The sequence below is a fragment of the Gossypium raimondii genome, chromosome 1 (assembly GCF_025698545.1).
Source record: "Gossypium raimondii isolate GPD5lz chromosome 1, ASM2569854v1, whole genome shotgun sequence".
Lineage (NCBI taxonomy): Eukaryota > Viridiplantae > Streptophyta > Magnoliopsida > Malvales > Malvaceae > Gossypium > Gossypium raimondii.
In genome coordinates, this window is record NC_068565.1 from 33481316 (window position 1) to 33506094 (window position 24779).

General features: G+C 34.5%; 1 protein-coding gene and 1 non-coding gene across 2 annotated transcripts; one reads left to right on the plus strand and one right to left on the minus strand.

Moving 5' to 3' along the window:
- Nucleotides 1–8564: 8564 nt before the first annotated feature.
- LOC105785640 (nudix hydrolase 18, mitochondrial) lies at nucleotides 8565–10338 on the plus strand. Its single transcript, XM_012611757.2, has 5 exons — nucleotides 8565–8965; nucleotides 9123–9228; nucleotides 9331–9414; nucleotides 9522–9650; nucleotides 9737–10338. The coding sequence occupies exons 1-5, from the start codon at nucleotides 8892–8894 to the stop codon at nucleotides 9830–9832; spliced, it is 489 nt and encodes a 162-aa protein (XP_012467211.1). The 5' UTR covers nucleotides 8565–8891; the 3' UTR covers nucleotides 9833–10338.
- Nucleotides 10339–20873: 10535 nt separating this feature from the next.
- On the minus strand, nucleotides 20874–20980 carry LOC128032698 (small nucleolar RNA R71). The gene has a single exon (XR_008188975.1). It is a non-coding gene; the product is annotated as a small nucleolar RNA R71 (small nucleolar RNA).
- Nucleotides 20981–24779: the final 3799 nt, after the last annotated feature.

A 24779-nucleotide genomic window follows, 5' to 3' on the forward strand; every position in this document is an offset into this window, starting at 1 on the left:
AATCAACCAAAGAAGCCGTCGAATTCACTATGGAAGAATTTTGGAAACAAACACCAAGAAAAATGGGCAGAAAACTTCTACAATTACCTACCAGCGGTGACCTGGCAACAATAAGAAGAATGAACATCTACTACGACTGGAAACAGACGCCCGAACCTGGCTCCAATACAATGTTAAAATACTGGCGGTGATAAGATATTGAGCTCCAGCAACCTCCTATATCTAATATTGAAGCTTTAGAGAATACATCAGTTTTTTTATTACTATAAAGAAAAGATGCTTTAAGTTACATTGTGCATACATATATACTTTTTGTTAACTGCTACTAACCACCTGACTACTAACTACTAAAAAATTAACTATTATCATTAACAATCTAACTAACTGCTAGCATCTCTTTTACAAAAAGCTAATCAATCCTTTTGTTAAAAAGTTCACTCATTTCTGCTGTTAAAAATTGATCCTTGTACATTAGCATAAGGTACACGTGGCATGTCACATGTCACTGCCTGATTATTCCAATAACACATTAACTTTTAACAATAAAAATAGATGAAATTTTTAATGGAAATGGTCAATTTACTCTTTAATATAATGTATAAAACTAATTTACCCATTTTTTAATAAAAAGAACAAAATGGATCCGACTCTTAATATAAAAACCTCCATAATAATTTGATCCACTCAAAACAAATAAATTAAAGTTGTTCAAAACTTCACCGATTTATCTAATGCTAGAAATCCTATAACCAAAATTTTGTAATTTTTTTTGAATAAGTACGAACTTATATGAATGTAATCTAGTTTCAATTTAGAAAAAAAGGTTTCTTCCATTTTTGTTGGTTTAGAGTTTTGTTTTGTTAGATTATCCTATTGATTTTGTATTTATAATTTTTTATTTTTATATACATTTATATTTATGAACCCATAATTTTTTGATATCGTTAATGTCTATTTTATAGTTCATGTTCGGGTTTGTAAATATCTTTTTTATAATGTTGTTTCTAAGGTTCAAACATGTATCTCCCTTTAAGAGTGCAATTTATTTTATCATTGTACCCAATAAATATTGGTATGCATCTATAATTTATAAATGTGGATAGGGGTAAGCGCTCAATCGAATAGAGTCGAATCAAATCAAACCGAGTGAAAAAAAAATTCAAGTTAATTGACTTAAGAGTCTTGTTTTATCATCCTAACTCGATTTAATTTTTTTTAAATCAAGTTGAGTGAAATAAAATTTGAGTTGAGTCGAATCGAGTAAAATTAAAAAAATTAAACATGTCAAATTAACATCTTGTTACCATATAACTAATTCTATTTTAGAACATATAAATTTGAAAACTCTTACAAAGCAAAATAAGATACTATAGTATAATAAACTTGAATCGTTAATTTACTTATTTAGGTCTCGAAATATTATTTTAGATTATTTTAACTTTTTTATATATTCTTTAGAATTTTTTAGAGTTTTTTAACTATAAATTTTGGAATTTTTTTAAATATTTGGATTTTAAAATTATTTTGGAAATTTTTTAAATTTTTTGTTGAGAGAGAGAGAAGACCAATTTGTTCATTTTCAAAATTGAGTAGGGACAAAAGGGGTATTTACACCAAAATGTTATTTGAGTTATTCGAATTGTAAAGTTAAACTTGACTCGAACTTGAAACTCGAAACTCGAATTATTTATTCGAGTTTACTTGTAAAAATCGAATAACTCAATTCGATTAATTTGAAATTCGAAAAAAAAGTCAAATTTTTTAGTTGAATCGAGTTTTGCTCACCCCTAAGTATATGACTAGTGAATCACAAAATGCTACTTACTAAAAAATTATATAATTCTATTTGTTTTAAATAATTTTAAAAGAAGTATTTGCTAGTTTATTAATAATATGTACTATATGTGCTTCATGCGCCAATATGCACTATATGTGCCAATTTTTCTTACTTTGATTTATCTGATGATGCACTTCGGTGCTAGTTTGGTGTATTGGTTGGATGATTTGTGTATTTGTCCTGGTTCGAGTCATGTTTATAGGTGATCTAAATGGTAAACTTGGTAAATGGTATCAAGATAAAATGATATGATGATATGTAACCAAATATGTATATATTTGAATTGTAATAAATAAAGCATATATCTTATGGTGAAATCAATTGAAAATGAGCCTTAAGGGCCAAAACAAGTGTGCATGAGTCGATAGACTCCAGCAAAGTATTGAATGGTAAGTAAAAAGGAAAATGATATGTGATTTAATCGTGGAATTTGGATGATGTAATATAAATGATAAGTGTGTATAAATGTTGAATTCATGATTAATAATGAATGCCAAATAGCTTAATATAGACAAATGGGCAAATGAATTGAATTGGTTAAATAAGATGACACATTGAATAGTTTGAATTCCCATATTTATAAGTAGGCTCAAATATTTATTATATGAGGATTTGAGTTGCATTATGGGATGTGTATTGGTAGATATTGAGAATGTGTGTAAAATGCCACATTATTAATGCGTATGATATAATATCTTGAATCATGAAAGTACCATTGAGCTTTATCGCTCAACATACGATTAGCTTATTTCGTGTGTAGGTACAGGTATTCTCGAAGCCCCGGGTAAGTGAAGCCAATATTCAGACAGCAGTAATTGACTTAACCAAAGTTTGTATAACCCTTTTATTATGTCAACGGCAAGTACCTAAGGATATGTTGTCAAATGATATGAATGGTCAAAATAGTTGTACATAAGTTGTGTTTATGAGAAATTGGTTTTAGTCATGCTTAGAAATGATACTAACGGTTTGATGGTTATGTTTTGAACATGTTTTGAGTGTGTTGAATGATTGATTGGGGCTTTGAGGCCAACTAATGTTAAGTATGCTAGGTTGAATCAAAGAGAAAATGGACGCTTAGTGGTCTACAATGGAATTCGTGACTTCAAGCTTTAAATGTCACGAAATCAGGTCATCTCGTGGCAGTGTCCCTTGTTTGAGGTTGAGATGTTGACTCTATTATGTTTTGGAAACTTTACAAATTGTTCCTCATGTTGGGAAGCTTGGCTACTATCTTCAGAGTCACGACACCCACCTGAGATGTTTTGAAAACATTATAGTTTAGTCCATTTTCAATTCGGGATGGTATTGAGCCTTTGTAAGATCGTAATTGACCCAAAAATGATTTTGTATCGTGTTTGATGCATGTAATACTCATATATGAATGTTTAATGATGGAAATGGAATATAGTTGTCCGTAGTTGCTCCGACAATGAATATGACATCCTATAGCTCTAACTCGATGATTGAGTTGGGTATGGGGTGTTACAAAGCACATCACTAGCTTTTTCTGTTTCACTCAAGCCCTATTGAATTCAATAGAATGCACAATTAAACCAAGTCTCATCGTGGCTTTGTTTAGTTCATCATCCTCATTGATGACAGAAAACACAAATTTCCTTGAACAGTCTCTCACCATATGCGAACCATAAAAAAGGAAACATTTCACTGTCCCCATTATGTTGTTGGGTTTCCACTTCCCATTATGTGATCTCCCATTGCTATCATTTTTATCATTGTCACCATTTCCATTTTTAACTTGTCTCTCTTCCTCATGGTCTCTTCTACCATTGCTCGTCTTTTTGGGCTTGGAATCTCAAACTTGTCTTCCTCGGACCAATCTCAAAAAAGGACTCTGTCTCGACCATGGCTATGATAAGTTCAGTGATACCTTATCGTTCAACTTCAGTTTTGCCCACGACTTCAACCTATCTTTAAACCGGTAGAATGCTTCTTTCTCACTCAGGTCAGAGATTTGAAACATTAACTCACTGAAGTCTTTGACATACTCCTGAATAATGCTTTGTTGCGTAAGCTGACACAATTTAGCTTGAGCCTCCTCCTCGGCATACTGCAGGTAAAACTGCTTCTTCAGTTCTTTTTGGAACTCCTCCCAAATCCCATTTTTTTACCACCTCATTTCTCATCTGTGGACCTACGATGCCATCATAAGAGAGCAACATCAGTAAAATAAATTGCAAAAGTGTTTACCTTAGTGGCATCATCCTTAATGCCCATCGCATAAAAGTATTGTTCAATCCCCCCAAAAAATTGTCCACATCTCTTGTTGACCTTGTCCCATTAAACTCTTTCAGTTTGGGAACATCAATTTTGCGTTGCTTCAATCTCGGAGCCAACATCCTATTACCTTGAGCAACTTTACAGATAGTAAACTCCCCCTTGAGCTCTGCAACCTAGTCCTTCAAGCCGTTACCATGGCTTTGAGAGCTTTATTCTTCTCCGTTTGATCACCCCTGGCAATATTGAGAGCCTATTTCATCATGTCCCGATTGGAACTAAGAGCTTCCATCATATAGTCTCTGAGTTGTTCTTTCATCAGGTTCAAATCATTAGTGCATCCCTTGACTATCTCAAGGGTCTTCCTTACATCCTTTATGGAGCCTTCAAGTTTAGCAACCTTGACTTCCAAAGATGATAACATATCCCTTGAGCTACTAGCTTTTTACTTCTCCTACGGGTCTCCATTGGTTCAACTTGTTCTTCTACTCCTTTTTTCATATCAATTGGTTCCTTTGAACACTGGCTTAGATGCCAATTATCACGGGGCTATAACTTTAGTTTGGAAAATCGCCCAGCCTTAGACGATTTTTTGGGTTCAAATCTGCTTAAGTCAGCCTTACTCTCGAGACATGAGAATTCTCATAGAAATTCTTTAAGGCATAGAAGCAAAGTGGAAGCAAACTTAAAACGAAAGAGCAATGAGAGAACAAAAAAGTTACAGAAAAATAGCGTAAACCAAGTGTTTGAGTAAATGCTCTAAAAAAATATTCTATTACTCTGAAGGTTTAGAACTAAGGGGGAATACCTCTATTTATAGTTTAGCTCCCCCAAATTCAACGGTATAGATTGAGGTACATCGATGGTCAAGATTTGTGCCTATCTACAAAATGAGAGTCTTAAGGGATTTAAACTCAATACATGTTTGTCCCTTAAGATTTACATTAATTACCCTGGTAACTCTAGTTTTACTAGAGTATTTCACTAGGCCACCAATGCTTCAAGTAAATGGGCTTCTCCATATGTTCTAAGAGTCGGGCTAGTTCAAGCAGGTCGAATGAGCCTCATTTCATCAGTTGACCTCTATGGGACGTTCTATGCACATTCGTCATAGGTTTTGATCCACGGCCTATGAAATTCTCCCCCACCTACTATCGTGACGCCCTCGTTGCATCCTCAGAATAACGCTGGCTTGACTCATCTCGGACCAATCACAAATTACAAAATAATATAATTGCATCCAACAATCAAATATAATAACATATTTTTTAATAATTATATAAAAAAACATCTTTAAATATAAATATTTTTTATATACTCAAATGACGTCCTCACCTTTGGAAGCCTAATTGTTCAAGTTGAAAATAACCAATCAAACCTTAAGATGACATCAACTTATAAAAGAAAAAATGATTATTTTTAAAAAATTATTCAAAATAAAAAATGTTAAAATTTTTGTCCAAAACGAATTTCACTACATCGGAAATTGTGTATCTATACCTTTCTTCAAAACAAAAAAAAATTCTATTTTGACTTTTATTTTTTATTTTTAAATTTTAATGAATTTTTAAATTTGTTATTTTTAGTGAACTTTTTTTATTTTTCTTTGACACATGGTAGTGTGTCATTGGTTGGCACATTTTTTAACTGAAATTTGGGTTAGTTAATGGAATTACAGAATTAAAGTATAGGAGCTAAACTAATAATAAGAATAAAGTACAAGGGCCAAATTGTTAAAAGAATAGTACAAATAACAAAGCGATAATTTTACTATAATAAAGAGGTCAAAAAAGGTATTAAGCATAAAGTTTAATGTATATTTTGTATTGTTAAAGTTGCCATATTTGTCTCATTACTTTTTCTAATTATTGTATTAATCAAATTTGAGTCATAAATTTGTAAAAAAAAAATTCAAAGTATTAATATCTATTTCTTTAATTTTAAATGACAGTTTCACATTTGGAAGTTCATTTCCATTATGAAGGCAATTAGGTCTATTTATTTTATGATGGAGCAGTGACGAGAGCTTTAGGAAATGCATTCACGGGTGGGGTGGTTCGCGATCAGGCTGGCAATTGGATTTTGGGCTTTAATCATTATTTGGGAAGATGATAGCCTTTGGAGGCAGAACTTTAGTGATACGAACCCGGCCAGGAACGCCTGTGGTTCAGCTCACATTGCGAGGCTCGCCATCCTTGCAAGCTCGATCCAGCTCAATTTAGCTCATTGAGCTCGTTATTAGCTCTTTTAGCTCACTAAATCTACTTGCTGGAATAAACTAATTATCTAAAATAATTTAGAAAGTATTATTACAGCTCATTAATATTTTCTTAGCTATTACAAGTTTTTATTATGTCTTAGTCAATGCCAAATTTAATTTGTCTTGTTAAGATAATATTAAATTTGTCATAAGTTAATTATTATGTTAATTAGTGTGTCTAAATTATATTAATACATGTTCAGCTGAATTTTGTGTGATTTAATATTGCTCATGTGTTTATGTAGGTGAGCCGAATGTGAAGATGTGTTTAATGCAAGGTTCATGAACAGCTTGGTGCAACGTATGGGAGTGTGCATGCACAATTGAGGTTCAATGGAAGGCATTTAAGGGAGCACAAGTACTTGGGACGTTCATGCAAGAGGGGGCTGCTAAATGTTCATGCATTTGCACATTCATGGACTGAATTTATGGAAGAACATACCTTGGGACGTTTTAGGCATGTTCCGTGTATTTTCAAGATGGCCATTCAAGTTTTCAAGGCACTTTAAAGCTCCATTCAACCAAGGAAGATGTTAGAACAATTAAGGGGCTGCACATCCATGGAATTAAGCTTTCTTCAAGGTTAAGGATGCATGAATGCATCAAGTGAAGCAACATGATGATTCAGCCAATCCATGCATCCTCTCCAAGCATGAATCGAATTTTTAATGCTTCATTCATGCCCATTCAACCGAATTTAGCTACATCAAATTACTAATTTCTCATGGCTGAATTCTTAGCCATTAAGTTGCCCATTCGGCTAGCCATGCATGGTTGTTTATTTTCATTGTAAAGGACTTTTGACTTTTGATCATTTGTGAATGAACTTTGTTCAAAGAGTGAGTTTTCTCCTCTCTAAATTTGTACGAGTTTCGATTTGACTTATCTAGTGCGCTAGTGGCGTCAATCGTTCTCTTTCGAACATATCACCTTATTTTGGTGTGGCATTCAACCCTTCTACAAATTTCGTAAACCCACCTTGAACCGAATAGAAATCGGGGTGACACTCTTTAGTGTTGAATCGTTTCTGGTGTTTAAGCTCACTTATCCATCCCCACCGAATATCCTATATTTTATCTTTATTAGTTTATCCTTAAACCGAGCCAAACAAATTAACCATCTTCCTCAATCTCCTTGCTGCCGAACCTATCCATATCCTACTTAACCTTTTTGTGCACCTATATCCATCACTTTACTTCATATTTTAGCCGATTACAAACAAACCATTCCTTTGGTACGATACTCCTCGTCGACGATTGGGCAACTACGTGAAACAACTCGATCAACCCGGGCCGGTTTGCATCATTTAGGGTATTCTTAGCAGAATTCTCATTTTATTATATAAGGGCTACAAGAAAGTCAGGATTCAGATAGATAACCTTGAGGTGGTTAGTGCCTTGTCCATGGAGGAGTCGGTGGACTCTGGTATTACCTTGCTTAGAAGAGTTAAACTTATTTTGCACTCTGAAGGTTAGTGGGAAATCAAGTATGTTCCTAGGGAGTGTAATTTAATTATAGATCAATTGATAAAGATTAGTCTTTTTCGCAGACCTTCTTTTAGATATTTGAAGTACCTTCTGATTTGGCAGTTACGACTATCCAACAAGACAAAGCCTTTAGAATCTTTCAGTTGACACTTTTTGTTTATTATTTTTTTTCACCAAAAAAAATGACAGTTTCACATTAAAATTGTACATTTTGTTATAAAATTCTATTAATTGTTTTTCATTTTGAAAATGCTTCTAAATTTATTTTAAAAAATTAATATAAAGTAGTTTAATAAAAAAGATTATTTGCTTGTACAGTTGAAGAGAAATGGAGGAGGTAATACTACACTTTGAAAAAAGTTGCCATGGTAGCTCACAATCCAAAGGTTTTCATTAAACAAAACCACTGGTAACCACACTTCTAACTAGATTAGACAAGGGAAAACAGCAGACCCCATAGACTTTTTCCTCTCTTTTTGTTTTTTCTATTATTTAAGTCTTTCAAACGAGAACAGCCGACAAGAGGAAAAAAGTTGAGAAATAGGCATTGCTCCAACACGTGCTCCTGTTGCTGTTTTTAGGGTCAACGGGTTCTACATCAGATTAGAGTATCTACCGTGTCCGTGTTGGCTAAAACACCTTAGAAAATCAACTCTTTTAACATTTTTTATTTCCCTTCTTCATCAATTTTATAATTAGTTTCCAAAATATGTGAAAATTCCATCCTTGTAAACGAAAAGGCATCGTAGCTCATAGAAAGAGACGCGTCTCAACTTATCACCTACCATTTCTAATTTTAAACAATTTTCGCAGCATTATTGTTACTCACTACTTCTTAATTTTCTCTCTTTTCTCCTTCTATAAATACCCTTTCTAGTTTTGCTCCAACATCTTCCATTTCCAGTTTCAAACCTCTGAGGTTATTGTTTTCATACTCCAAAGGCAACGAGTGTCGTTATTTGGGTCCTTGTTGCTATAAAATTTCGCTTGCTTCTGAAAATTGTTGTCTCTTTATTCTTTGAATCGTTTCGACATTATTTTTCAATTGTTTGTTTCGGTTTCTTTGAGGATGGTTTGCTTGGTTTCTCGCACGGGAAGGCACTTGCAGCGTTATGACAACCTCGGTCGCCGCCAGGTCGTCGGGTGAGTTTTGTTCTTTTTCCCATGTTGGGTTCTATCAAGAGTTGGCTGGCTTTGTATTCTGGTCAGATTTTTCATGCTATGAAAAAAAGAAAAGAGAAGAAAAAAAAAAAAACTTAACAATGAATGATGCAAAAGCTCATTAATTTGGTGATTGCAGGTGCATTCCCTATAGATTCAAATGTAGCAGTGATGGAACCATTAGTGATGAGCTAGAGGTTCTTGTAATCTCCTCACAAAAAGGTCAAAAAATGATGTTCCCTAAGGTACAAACAAACACATACAAACATCCTTTTCTTTTGCCATTTGAAGTGTCCATTAAATTATGCAAATATTAACCATGTTTCTCTTTGTTTTTTTATTATCAGGGTGGGTGGGAGCTTGATGAATCCATAGAAGAAGCTGCTTTAAGAGAGTCAATTGAAGAAGCTGGAGTTATAGGCAATGTTGAGGTTGGTTTACTGTTAATACTGTCCTGCAGTTGCTTATATTATTATACAAATCAAAATCCCCCTCCACCCCAAAAGTACTGATTTAGTTCTGTACTTGATGAACACAGTGTGAACTGGGCAAATGGTACTTTATAAGCAAAAGCCATGGCACATTTTATGAAGGTTACATGTTCCCTTTGCTTGTGAAGGAGGAACTTGATTTCTGGCCTGAGCAGAATGTTCGTCAAAGGACTTGGGTAAGCCATTAATCTAATAAATCTTGGGTTCTACTTCTAAGTACATACGAATCATGGTTTTTAATTTTTTTTTTAATTTTGTTCAGATGAATGTGAAAGAAGCAAGGGATGTATGCCAGCATTGGTGGATGAAGGAAGCCTTAGACATTCTTGTTGAAAGACTGGCTTCCTTGCAGCAATAGAAGGAAGAAATCGTCTCCATTTGTTCTCTGATTTTTTTTTTTTTTGATAAGGGGAAGGGGTACGGGTTATTTAGAGATTGAATTCGAGATCAGTACCAATTGAAGACTCGATTTTAGATGTTTTGCCGCTCCACTTATGGTTCAATTAACAATTTATTGTCTAAGGATGAACTCATTGTCTGTAGATAGGGGCATTGCCAGGCTTTTCTCCTTGTTAGAAAAAGCAGAGGGTTTAAGGGCCAATTATGTTGAGTTCCAAGAAGACAGTAGCAGCTGTAGATGTTTCAGGAAATAATTGTAAATTCAGGGAGGGATGGTTGGTGTTGCTGGTTGGAGCTTTGGGGGATCGATTCATATGAAAAATTAGTAGGAAAAACGAAGAAAAAAGTGAACAGATCTTAGAACAAGTTGTATAATTCAATCCATGTCTCTACCATTTAATTAATTGCAAAGCGAAAACAAACAAAAAACAAATTAATGAGAATTGAACCCCTTAAGTTTTTGCATGACCCATGTTCTTTTTGACCATATTTCTTTTCTTTCTTTTTTGGTGTCAAATCTGTCTACATGAAGGCGCTTCTATTTCCATTTTTTTATATAAAAAAATTTATAAGTTTAGCTTGTTGATGTATACTTTTTATGAGATAAAATTTGAAGCATTTTCAATGTATAATTCTCAGGTATCAATTATAAAATAAAAAGTAGGTAATTTATAAATAACTATTGAAAATTTAATTTAAACATAATTAAAAATAAGATTTATATTTGATGCATTGAGAGAGTGCATATATATTATTAGGGATGACACCACATTAGAAAAGAAACAATATAATTTTAGTTTTAAAATTTTTCAATGATTTGTTATTATCTAATAGACAAGATTATGCACATCAAATATTAATCTTGAAAAATAAATTGTAATTTATTTATAACTCTTTTCTATTTTTTGTTAATGGTATATGAGGTTTATGCATAAAAATGCATCGAATGTTTTTATATATACATATATATATATATATATATATTAAAAGATCGGGAAATATAAGGCACAACACAGACATATGAAAAGTTTAGATCATAATACAATTAAAAATATATGATCAAGGGTGAAAGGAGAAAAAATTGAATTATAAAATTTTTAAGGTAATTCTTTATCATTTATAAATTTATAATTTTCCAAGAAATTTTAGAAGTAATTTTACTTCAAATCTCTTCCTGCGGCCTTTTGCATTCGTTCTGAACATGACAAATGATTCAAATTTGTATAATACACAGATAGCGTATTGCATTAGGAATAGTTGCGTTAAAGTAACACAATATTTCTCAAACATTAATTAGCTAATTGAGTATTATAAAATAGCTAATTATTTTGTTAGTAAAAAAGGTTTACAAGTAAATTTAGGATAGTGTTAAGTAGAGATGGTAAAATGGGCTTGAGCTCGAGAATCTAATTCCAAAAAATTTAAGCCAAAAACAGCCTGAACCTGAAAATAATTTAAGCCAAAAAAGCTGAAATTGTGATTGACCCAAATCCAAACCGGAATTTAGAAATAAAAATAAAACAATTAAATTATAATTAAATATTTTTATAAAATATTAATGATCTATTGTAATTTGATACGTCAAATTAGGCTCTCCTAAACATTCGAGGACTTATTCTCAAGCAATTTACGAGTCTTTTACAAACTTTTGTTGACTTTTAGTGTTTATCATTAAAAATCATTTTTGTTTAGTTTTATTCCTTTTGAGACCTAAATTGGCAAAATGGTGCCATGGGAAACTTGATGATGTGTTTGAGTTGGTGTAAGGAGACGGCAATGGCCCGACCTTGAGGAAAACAATATTCAACGTAGGTGTCGCACGACTTTGATGTCATGGAAGTCGCAGCACCGAGTCCTTTTGCCTCGAGGGTGCAAAACTTCAAGGAGAAATCAAGTAGGAAAGGACGGTCGAGAGAGTCGCGACAATGAGAGTGTGGTGTCACGACATCGAGCCCAAAGTCGCGATACTAAGCTTCTAAGTCGTAATATCACTGAAGCTTGTTTAAGCGAAGAAATCGTGAGCACCAACAGGGATGTCATGACACCGATCAATGGATGTTGTGACATCAAGAATCCTTAGAGCCACACTTGTGCCACTGTCGAGGGTGTTGCAACACTGTTGCCTGATGGGGTGAAAATTGCTCTAGGGGTAATCTTTTGTCCAACACCAACCCAAGTCAACACACATTTTAAAGGGCAATTTTGTCAATGTAAAGGGACTAAATCGTAAAAACTAAACTAAATCGAATAAACTTCAAAAATTAAAATTGACAAATTTAAGTGGATTTTAGGTAGGTGAGACCGAGAGGAGAGTTTAAACTTTTAGATCCCTAATCCAAAAACTAATCAGCAACATGGAAGTCAACCAACCGTTTGTGTTCATGGAATTGTTAGTTGTGCAATTTTAACTATTTTGCAACTTAGTCCTTTTAGTGTTAGGTGGTCAATTACTGTAGTTACCCTTTGAATATGATTTGTCGTAATATGATACTTAACGAGTAGTTAGCTAGACTTCCTATTTGCATGCTTGTTCCACATTAATCACCTTGCCCCCGAACTCTCTTGGGTTAGATATTAGGAATACTCGAAGTATTTCATTGTGACACTTTAAAATATTACAACTGACCTATAACACTTGCAGTACATTGCTAGATTTTTTATTGTATTTTTGTTGACTTATAGCTTCAACGCATGCATGCCGGGGCACGACCAAGTTGTTGGCATCGTTGCCTAGGAGTTTGTGTGTGATTGAGTTGATTTATGTGATTGTTGCTTGCTTGTCTAGGAAGATAATTAACCAAAGTTAAGTATATAGATACGAAGCTTTATATTATGTATGTTTGTTTGTTTTCATGATTGAGTAGTCTTTTATTCATTAGTGTATCACTTGGTTGTAGCTTTGGTGTATGACTCGAGACAATAATGAGTTAGTCCGTTTAAACCTAACATGGAAATGTTGATAATGAACGCATGACAAGGCCAACCTCCAAAGGGAGCCCCACCACAGATATAAACCCCAATTGTTGATCCTTCTATTGGTAATCTTAGAGTTGAAGAGACATCTCTAGGCCTTCCAAACGCTAAGGAGTGTGCACGTCCTTTTTAGCCAAGGCAAATGGAGCACTGGACATTGTGAAATTAGGCCATGCCAAACTTAGAGGTAGTGCGAGGGAGCATCAACCGCTCGACTATTAAACATGAATTATTAGATCTGGTGCCCTAAATGTAGTATTTTCATTTATGCACAATTATAATTTTTTTAAACAGATTGGTTAATAACAATTCTTGGATTATATTAATATACTTTGTGTAAATGTTCACATATGGTTTTTGCATGCAAAGCAAAATAAAAGCAAATATTTGCTCACTAGTTGTCTAATGTTTAAACTATTATTAAGCGGTATTACGTGATCAAATCGTAATATGGAAAGACAACTTATATTAGTAGACGAACCTAAATATGTCCTTAGTCTTGTAACACTCCGCCCGGCGAAGCATTAGTGTCTGGATATTATTTAGGTAAATAAATCAGATGAGATAAGTTTCAAATAGGTATATTGTTAGAACTAGACCAAGTATAAGAACCCTTTGAGCAAGCCTATGACGTATTGATGTTGGGGAGCACTAGGTTAGCACATAGTGATCAAGAAGTGTGTCGGGTTAGGAAGGATTTGCCCAAAAGCTTTGATGGCACATAGAGTGGGCAGACTCTGTTATAGATAAAGGAAACGATCTGAATGATGTGAGTTTACATCAACAGTGTAGAGTATCCTATAAGATTATCTTTGAGTCAGTCAAGATGGATGGAACAATAATCAGGAACCAACCAAACGAGAACTGAGATAGTTAAGGACCAAAGGTAGGTACTTGATTAGTTTTCTTGAAAATTGTAGATTTAGATAAGACCACCCAATGACTGATGTGACATTTAACAAGTTTCAATAAAGGCTTAGGTTGGGTTAAGAAGAAAATATCTTATCTCTTCATTTTCTTGAGATAATAGGATTAGAAGAAATGTGAGGTGCTCCTCTAAGCTTAGTTTGAGACCACGATGTTTGAACAAGATTTCTTTATAAGTAGGGCAACACCCAGTAATTAGGTGAGCTATGAACTTAATAGGTAAACTAAGTGTTGCTTTAAAAGGGTGAAGTGTTGTCCGCCCCACTGATGCTCTTGATGTGTTAAGTGGGTGCGTAACCATTATTGGAATAAGGCAAGAAACTACCTTAGGAAAGAATAAATCATTAGGAAAAAGAAGTCTAGTAAGGTATTAAGGAAACTCAGATAATAGGGTCATTTCTAAGAAGGTATGACGTGCCAAGTGTGATTAGTTAAGATACTAGCTACGCCCTAACGTAATGACTAAGGACAAAGGATGAATTAAGGCATAAATGTATGTTATGTAAATATATATGTTCCTGTACACATCTCTTTACAACTGTCAAGAAATTATTAGGTGGATTGTAAGGATTGAGATGTGTGTCAAATATCCATAAGGACAAAGGTAAAATATTAAGGTAACTCGAGTAAGAAATGGGATACCTTTCTCTCACTTCTTCAAGAAGTAATATCTGTTTATAAGGGGGAGAAATAGAGAGAATTCCACTCATTATTCAAGCTGAGTTGAAAAAATGAATCTAAGCTCTGAGATGCCCCTTGTTAAGGTAAGATCTGCAACCTTACATACTAAGCTATTAATGAGCAGCTCGGTTTAGCTGGGTCAAATAAGTATGGTAAAGTCTTATTTAGATATTTTTGATGTTCAAAGTGAAAGAAAGTGAGTTAAGTGTATAGATCTTGATGAGTTCCCATGTTCTATCAATTAGGGGTTGTCGATCTATTCGATAGAAGCCCAAATATTGTGTTTAGAGCTACTAAAGACACAAGTCAGGTGAGTTTCTAAGCCAACTCTTACAGATGTATTGCGCATGTTAGAACCTTATGTGAAAATAAGCCAAAATGTATGCTGTGATGATTTTGTATGACATGTGTGCCTGATGAACTTGCATGAATGATTCGTATGGAAAATGGTTAATGTGTCTGAATGAGTAATGTGTGTATATGTGTGTTTTGATGATATGAAAAATTCTATTGTGAAAGAGCTTGTCACGAGTAAGTCACTTCATGAAGAATTTTGAAAGGAATAAGTCTATCAAGTGTGAGTCTGCATAAAGTGCTTGTGTCTGTCTCTAAAGTTGACTAAAGGGGTACGTCGAGACTAAAAACACGAAACTTAGGCTAAAGGGGTCCGTTGAGACTAAAAACACAAATATTTGATAATGACAAGTCCATGGCCATGACACTCTGAAGAGAATATAGTGTAAGACCCCGACGTCATATGGAATATGTAAAAGATGGTTGGGTGAGTACTAGCGATGAGGGGCAAACCTCACGACGATGGGTTTAGGTAAATCCCTTCAGTCAAGAACACCAATTTTCGTATAAGTGAGCCTTTATGGATATCTTTAAAAAGAAGCCTTTGTGTCGATCTCTGTTAAATGGAAGCCTTTGTGTCTGTCTCTTTTAAAAGGATGCATTTGTGGCTATCTCTGTTAAAAGGATGCCTTTGTGGTCATCTATGTTAAAAGAATGCATTGTGGAAAATTCTATTAAAAGGTCGCCTTCATGGCGGAATTTGAAGAAGGGATTTCATGATGACCATATGAAGGCAATGCCTTTGGGAGAATACCGAATGAACGACGAACCCCGTATAGTTACAAGAATAAATAGAAAGGCGAGTGTGCACCAAAGTATATGGCGAGGCAAATATATGATTTAAGAGTAAGAATAGAGAATGCACTAAAGTAAGGAAGATATGAAAAAATTCTGAGATAAGAGTTAAGAAATGATACAAAAGGTAAAGAGATGTTAAGTATAGTACGCACAAGAGAAGGAAAATGAATCTAAAGGAAGAAAGATGGCAGCTTTAGAAATTTACTCGCCAAAGAAGGAAGAAAGGTCAAGAAATACCCAAGGATGTGCAGTATAACATGTGTAACATAGAATGATTGAAAAAGGTATTCTAAGGTTTAGCTCACTAAGTTCATACGAACTTACTAAATTTATTTTTGTTTTCAGGTCTGTAAAGGAAAATGCATCGAGAGACAATGCTAGGGCTACGCCAAGGAAGCTGTGCACTAGGCTGTTATGCATACAGAAGAAATCAAGTGGAGTGTCAAAGTCTTCGCATAAGTTATTGGAATAGAAATTCAATCTGTTTATAGCTAGAGTTTGCGCCTAAAAAAATAAGTAGTACTCCAAGAAGTACACAGTAGATTGAGAGAGACAAGTAGGGAAGCCTGAAATGTTTTTTAGTTGAAACAATAACCATACATTGTAGTTTTACAAGAAAATCTATAGTAGCCATAGATAGTAGTCTGTGTATAGGCGAACTGTAAACGTACGCCAATAAGAAATTTTGTTACATTCATAGAGACATTTACAACAATGACTAAAAGAATGGAAGAAAATTTCAAGTTACATATGTAAGAATGACGTAACACCCAATATTTGAATCTGGTGAATCAGATCGTGTTGAAGGCATTACAAGTCTGATTAGAAATGAGCAAATTGATTGGAAGACTAATATGCCATTTATCAAGCCCAATTGGGGGATGCCTTGTCTTGGGCATCAAAGCGGATGACTCCCAGAAGATAAAGACATAAATGTAACTAACTGGACTGATAATACATCAGCTTGGACCCAAGAATAATAGATTTTAAACCCGTTTATAGGTTTATTCACTTCTGATGTTCAAAGTATAGCATACCTTAATCTTGAGTGGATGACAGACTATGCATGTGTGACTTGTATACTTTGATGTAGGTAAAAGCTTGAGTTCAAATAGATAAGGAACTGAAACCTGGTGCATTGGGTATACGACTTCTGCAGTATGTAACGTCATTCAACACAGTGGAATTTATAGCCTGATACATAGGTAAATGATATTCTTTCATTGGCATTTCATGGTTGATGAAAAGTAAACGTGGCCAGGGGTAATTCGTCTTTGTGATGAATGATTTGATTAGTATTTTATAGTAATTTACTTTTCATGAAAGAAGATGTAATGGTTACCATGAGATAAAATGGGATCATATTGGGAGAACGGATTTATCCCAAAGAGATTAAGGATATCATATGAGTGTAACAAACTTATGACAAGGTCATTGGATGAACATTGATTGAGTTGCTTTTGTAATGGTAAGCCGTTAGGGAGAGCTCAGTCACGATACTATAGTGGGATGACTTTGTGACTAAATAAGTTTAAAATTAATAGGCGAAAAGCTAGAACTTAATTATAAATTATTTGAGCCCTAATTGCATATGTCTAGTCGAACCCTCCGCTAGCTCGTTGGAACCAGAAATGAATTGCATGTTGAATCAAATCAACAAAAATGGATAGAAATGGTAAAAGTGAATAAATGAGAATCATTTGAAAATGAATGTGTTTTTCTCCAAAATGAAAATGAAAATGATTTGGAAATGAATTTATGGTTTTTGAATTAAATGAAGTTTGAAAATGAAAATAAATCATTTGGTCATTGTGAATCTTTTGAATGTAGAAATATTAAATATATATTTCCCATAGATTATTTTATGATAAAGTCATCATGATTTTAACAGAATTAGAATTAGGTTTAGGAAATTATTTAATTGGAAAATTAATTTAAGATGTTTACTTTGGGAAATATAAAAAAATCGGGTTGGATCGAATTATGATGTACTGGGTTAAAAGTCTGGGAAGTACTTGTAATTGGACCCAATATGGGAGGGGCCCAAAAGCCCCTCATGATAATATTAGGGACGACAACCCCTAGTAGAATTAACTAAGGTTACTGCACCCTATACTCCTAGTTAGACAAAGAGTTTATTTTTCTATTGAAATAGATTTCTACAATTCAACAATGGTTTCACCTCTTCTCCCTATAAATAGATGGCACCGGTAGGGCTAAATATAGAACTTTGAGATATTGTTATTTTGCTTGAAAATAGTAGAGTTTATTCTCTAAGTATTAATTCTATTTTCTAGAATAACAATTCTATCAATTTTACTGAGAGAAATTTTTAGTTTCACACTAAAAGTAAAGAAAACTATTTATAGTTCTATGTTTGAATTAAATTGTTTGAGCTCACACTCAAAGTAGTTCATGGTACAAGAATAACAAAGAAGACCATTTGAATTAAAGCCAGGAACAACAAGGATCCATCTAGCCGAAAACACATGTACAATTTTGGTAAAAGGTTTATTACTATAAATATCACAAACTGGCTAGACTTTCAAAATTTTATTTTTCCACTGTGCAAGAAAATCATTTTCGAATTGGATTTTTTCAAACATGAACAACTTTGATGTAACGCCATCAACCTAATCCGATTCGCCAAATCCAGATCTTGAGTGTTACCACTCTAACACAAACTTATACTAAACCAAAGCATATAACTTTCAACAATACATTTTATTTAGTAACATTGTCCAACTAATTTATGTTTGGGCATACAACGTGTACTTACAACCATTGATCAAGACCTTTCACTCAATGAGGACTTACAAGTACATATATCTTGCTTATTTACATTACTCCACTTATGCTACCTTTAAGTAATATTATTGGCAATGTTTATACTACTAACACATTTTGTACATGCCAAAAGGCTTATAAACAATTTTCGTAACTTCTTCATAATATGTCTATCAGAGTTGAATACGCCGCTCCCCTTGCTCTGTTTGCATAACAACCCATCTCGCCACTTTTTTGGCGTAGCCCTGACGTCATCCATCTTGGTGTAGCCTTTAATCCGCTTACCTATGATAAGAAGACATAAAGGTAAGTTCGATAGAACTTAGTTAGTAAATGATAATTAACCTGAATCTTATTCGAGAATATTTATCTCTTTGCATGTATTCTTCAGCTTGACTCTGGTAAATACATAACTTGGATCCTATTCATTTTACTATTGGTTAAACGTAGCGTTCTAAAATCATAACATGCATTGCCTATCATTGTTACCTTAATCGAAATTTGATAAGTCATAAAAGTAACATATTTTAATCCCATTCTTAATGCGTTTTTGGATGACTATTTATGCAAATTAGTGAATTTTATGCTCCTAATCCTTTGAATTCATGTTTCTATACTTAGGAGAGCATTTGGGAGCAAAAAGAGCGAAAAATAAGTGAAAATCGGGCAAATAGAGCTGATTTCAGGAGCAACACAGCTTGGGCCTTCCCACACGGGGTAGACACACGGCCATGTGAGCTACACAAGCTGGACACAAAGCCAGACCGTGTCAATTTCGTGATTCGTATCCTAAACACATGGAAAAACACAATTTTTAGGCTTTTTGAGCATTCCGAAGTCTATAAATACCAAATAGAAGAAGAGAATAGGGAGCCATAAGAGAATATCGAAGAAAACAACTCGAAGAACACCATTGGAGCCAACTCTGAAGTGGATTTCCATCAAGATTGAAGACCTTATTTTAATTTCTTTTGAATTTTTTATGAGTTTCTTTATTTATTGTGGTTATTCTAACTTTGAGATGTTTTTATTCACAATTATGAACTAATTCTCTAGATACTTAAGGAGGATGAACCCTATGATGAATTTTATTATGTAATTTCTATTTTACACGATAAATACTTGATTCTTTTTCTCAGTTATGTGTGCTTATCTATTGTTTTAATACTTTCGGGATATTAATTCAGGTTTAATATTGTTTTAATATTTCTGGAATATTAATTCATATTTAATGTGCTTAGTCAAAAGAGTAAAAGTCCCTGTTTAAGAGTAGATCGAGCATAATTGAGTGGAGTTTCATGCAATCCTAGAAATAGGACAACATATATCTATCGGATTAGAGTCAAATCTAATAGGGTATTCATAGATTGAGTTAATGTGACAATAGGGGTTTTGATTAGAAAGAAATTTCAGTTAATCAACCTAGAGCCAGTTCTTCTTACTCTTGAAAGAAATATTAGCACAATTTAGGGATTTTTACGGATCAAGATACCAAATGAATAAATTGTTTAATTCATATTCATAATAATAGATGAAGTCTAGGTGGATTCTTTCCTGGGTATTGTTTCTCTTATTCGTTATTATTCGATTATTTTCCTTATTCATTCTCTGTTGAGTTCTTTAGTTAGATTAGTTTAGTAAATCTTAATTTAAAATGATCACTCATATTTTTTGGCTAAATAGTAGGAAAACAATAATTACTAAATAATAGATGAAGTCTACGTGCACTTACCTTCGTCGTATTTTAGTTAGTTTCGTGACACGTTAAGTTTTTGGCGCCATTGCCGGGGACTAAAATATTAGGAATACTTGATTTTTATTAATTTAGTCATTTCTATTTTATTTTTATATTTTTGTTTTAATTTAATTTTTATATTTTAATTTTTCTTTTGTTTGCATCTGGCAGGTTCTTTTGGTTTATGACTAGAAGAAACCCATCGGGACCATTACTTTTTAACAGTGAGGTTGAAAGTACTGATCGCAGAAATTGTAGGTAGGTTAGAGAAGTGAGACAAGGTCAATAGAATATAGTAGACGAACAAGAGGACAACAATACTACTGCAGACATGGCTAATAATCAAAATAATCAGTGAGTAATTAAGCGTCATGCTCCCCATACTATGTAGGATTATGCTAAGCCCACTTTGATTAAGGTTGAATTGAGTATTGCACGACCTACCATTGCTGCAAATAATTTTGAGTTGAAACCAAACACTATTCTGATGGTACAATAGTATGTTCAATTCGATGGTTTGCAAGGCGAAGATCCAAATACTCGTTTGGCCAATTTCTTAGAGATTTGTGACACTTTTAAGATTAATGGCGCCACTAATGATTCCATTTGCTTACGGTTGTTCCCTTTCTCTTTAAGGAATAAGGAAAAACAGTGGTTAAACTCTTTACCATGAGGTTCCATCACTACATGGGTTCAAATGACCGAGAAGTTTCTTCTGAAGTACTTCCTACCATCTAAAACAACCAAGTTGAAGAACGACATCTCTTCTTTTGTTCAGATCAATTTAGAGACTTTATATTATTCATGGAAGCGATATAAGGATCTATTGAGACGGTGCCCTCATCATGGGTTACCTTTATGGTTACAAGTTCAAACCTTCTAAAATGGTTTGAATCCCTTAACAAGGTAGTTAAGTGATGCAGCAACTGGTGGAGCACTAAACAATAAAATACCCGAGCTAGCTTATGAGTTTATTGAAGAGATGGCACTGAATAAGTATTAGTGGCAAGTCATGAGGACGAAAACTATGAAAGCAGCCAATGTTTTTAATATTGATGCGGGTACTATGTTGGCAAGCCAAGTAGAAGCACTGAATAAGAAAACTGATGGTTTATATTTTTCTACGCTGGTAAACCCGGTGATGCAATGTGATACAAATGGAGGTGGAATGAATAATCCAAAATGTTTACCTTTTGGTCCTAGCACAAAGAATGATCAATTTAATTATATGGGTAATAATTCTAAACCTCAAAATAACCCTTATAGTAATAACTATAATATAGGTTGGAGGAACCATCGGAATTTCTCTTGGGGTGGTCAAGGAAATCAGAGAGCACAAACCCTCTGAGCTTTTAGCAACCTTGTAGTAAGAGAATAAGCTGAACCTTAGGAGATGTTGATAAGTTTTATCTCGATGTCAAAAACTTGTTTCTGAAACAATGAGGTAACACTGAAAAATTAGCAAGCATCGGTTTAAGGGCTCGGAAACCAAATTAGATAGCTTGCTAAACTAATTTCGGAATGACCACAAGGTCGCTTGCGTAGCAATACTGAAACTAACCCAAGGGAGTAGCTTTACGCAATTACAGCTCAAGACGTGGAAGGGTTAGTTGAATCTGAACAAGTACAAAGGCAAGAAGATGTGGTAAACAATGATGAGGTTGAGGAAAGTAAGAAAGATCAAAAGTCGGTTGTCAAGGAATATAAACCTCAAGTTCCATATCCTAATGCGTCAAAGAGAGACCACACAAATGAACAATATGGTAAAATTCTTAAGCTTCTTAAAAAATTACACATCAACTTACTGTTTATTGAAGCTCTTTTGTAGATGTCAAATTACGTTAAATTCTTAAAGGAGCTGTTAACAAACAAAAGGAAGTTATACGACTCGTCAATTGTGGAGCTTAATGTAGTTTGCTTAGCCATTCTCTAAAATAAACTACCAAACAAACTTAAAGATCTAGGGAGTTTTACTACTCCTTGTCTCATTGGTAGCTTAAATATTGATAATGCTTTGGCTGATTTAGGGCACAATATTAATGTCATGCCCTAGAAATTGTTTAAACAACTAGGTCTTGGGAAACCCAAACACTCTAGGATGAGTATTCAATTAACAAATATTGAGGTACCTTTGAGGATGTCATGCACTAGAAAATGTTATTGGAGATGTGCTTGTGAAAATTTTTAAATTTATATTCCCCATTAACTTTGTTGTGTTAGACATGGATGAGGATAGTGAGGTACCTTTGATCTTAGGTCGACCCTTTTTAGCCACTTATAAAACTATTATCGATGTTGGTACGGGTGAACTTGTGCTTCGTGTAGGTGACGAAAAGATTATTCTCCAAGCACGTGATTCTGTGAGAGTCTCTAGTGATCAAGATGATATTAAAAGTGTTGTTAATGTTAGTAACCATGTGGCTCAACCTTCTTTGCAGGAAACTCCTCGTAAAAACATGATGAGCCATGTTTCAGTCAAGGTGATAGAAACCGAACAATATACGGAGAGAGAATGGTACAACTCGCTGAACTAGATGAATGATGAATGGATGCTAAGGAGAAACCGAAAAAACACGATAAAGAACCAAAGCGACACCATGATGCGCATGTGATGAGAATAAACCAAATTAAGGCTGGGGACAAAGTACTGCTTGACATAACGGATCCACAAATTTCCCCTTCGGAGCTTGAGCCAAATGGATCGAGCCCATTCACAATACTGAATGTCTTCCCAAACGGTACAGTTGAGGTAACTCATTCTGATTTCGACAAATTTAAGTTAATAGTACTTGACTCAAACCTTATCTTGATATAAAAATTGATAACGAGAAAGAGGAGCTTCGGCTCTGAGAACCACCCTAACCATGCACATAAAAGGTAAAGTCGAGCTTAGACTCTAAATAAGCGCTTCTCGGGAGGCAACCCAAATGTTTAATTTTTTTATTCTTTTAATTGCATGTTAATTTAAAATTTTAATTAATTAAATTAAATTTTAAAAAAATGTTTTTGACCCACACAGCCTGGACACACAAGCGTGTCCTAAGCTATGTGCAAAAGAGGGTATTCAACAGTGAGTCACATGGCCTAGCGACATGGCCATGTGAAACACATGGCCTGGACACACGGGCATGTCCTAGGCCATGTGCATAAGGGAGTGTACTACAGTGAGTTACACAGTGTGAAGACATGGCCGTGTAGGCCATACGGTATGGACACACAGGCGTGTTCTGGGCCGTGTGAGTCCTAGGACTTAATTTTTTCGATTTTGATTATTACATGACCTGAGGTGGTCCAAACGGCTTAGACACACGGGTGTGTCAAAGGACGTGTGAATACTGGAGCTAATTTTTCAATTTTATTACAAGTCAGGGAGTTATACAGGTCATAGACATGACTATGTGCTACACACGACCAATAACACAGGCGTGTACAAGACCGTGTGCCCCACACGGCCTTGCATACAGGTGTGGGAGAAGAAAAGGAATATCACACACAGCCTAACACACGACTGTGTGTGACACACGACCTGGACACACATGCGTGTCTGAGACCGTGTGAAAACTAGGCTTTAATTTTTAAACACCACACGGGCTGAGAAAGTCCCACACGGGCGTGTAACACGACCGTGTCGCCCAACACGGGTAGTTACATGACCGTCGCCTAAAATTTTTTCACTTTGTCTTCTTTTTTCCCCCGTGTTCGACTTAACCCTTCATCATCCCAACGCTGTCGTTGGCTGTCCTAAACCCCCCACCGTCGCCCTTACCTCACCCTCACCCTCACCCTCCTCTGCCTCTTCACTCCCCCTTTCCCCTTTCTTTTCCTTTTGTCCCTGTCTGCCACCCTCATCCTTCACTTCTCCTTTCCCCCTGCTGCACCACCACGCACTTTCTTCCTTTCCGTTATTCCTCCAATACACGAACTCACGCCATCCATCACTCTCTCCTGGTTCCCTTCGAACCACGTTTCCCCTTGTCCCTCTTTCCCTATTCGACAAAACACCCCCACGTCCTCCGACCACCAATCACACAGCTCCCTCCTCTCCCTTTCCCTCCATAATCCATCACCGTCACCGCTCGTCTCACTGTGTTCACCACGTGTACCATCGTGGGTCTTCCACCGTTTGCCCTTCCTCCTTTTGATTTTTTTATTTTTTATTTTATTTTATTTTCTTTATTTTGTATGTTATCTATTTTTAGTCCTTTTATTATTATTATTACCATTAATTCTAGTCTCATTTTCCTTACTGTTGAATATGGTTTTTCTCTTATTTTCTTATTATCTCTATTATTATTGTTTTATTCTTAGCTCTATTATTACTATTCTCGATAACTTATTTTTATTACTAATTATTTTTTGCTTTGTTGATTTTTATTAGTTTTTACTATTTTTATTATTAGTTTAGTTATTATTAGGTTTGTCATTAGGTCTTAAGGTTTCGACTATAGTTTTCTTGGTGTTCATTGTGTTTATCTTTGTTAGGTATTCCTATTTCTAGGTTCAGTTTTTAGTATTTTCTTATTCTTATTATTAATTATTATTTCTATGTTCATATTATAATTCTGTTCTTAATATATTCGGTCAATTATTTTGATTCAGTGTTCGTTCTTGTTAGACATCCCATTTGAGTAGGTTTATTATGTCGATTGTT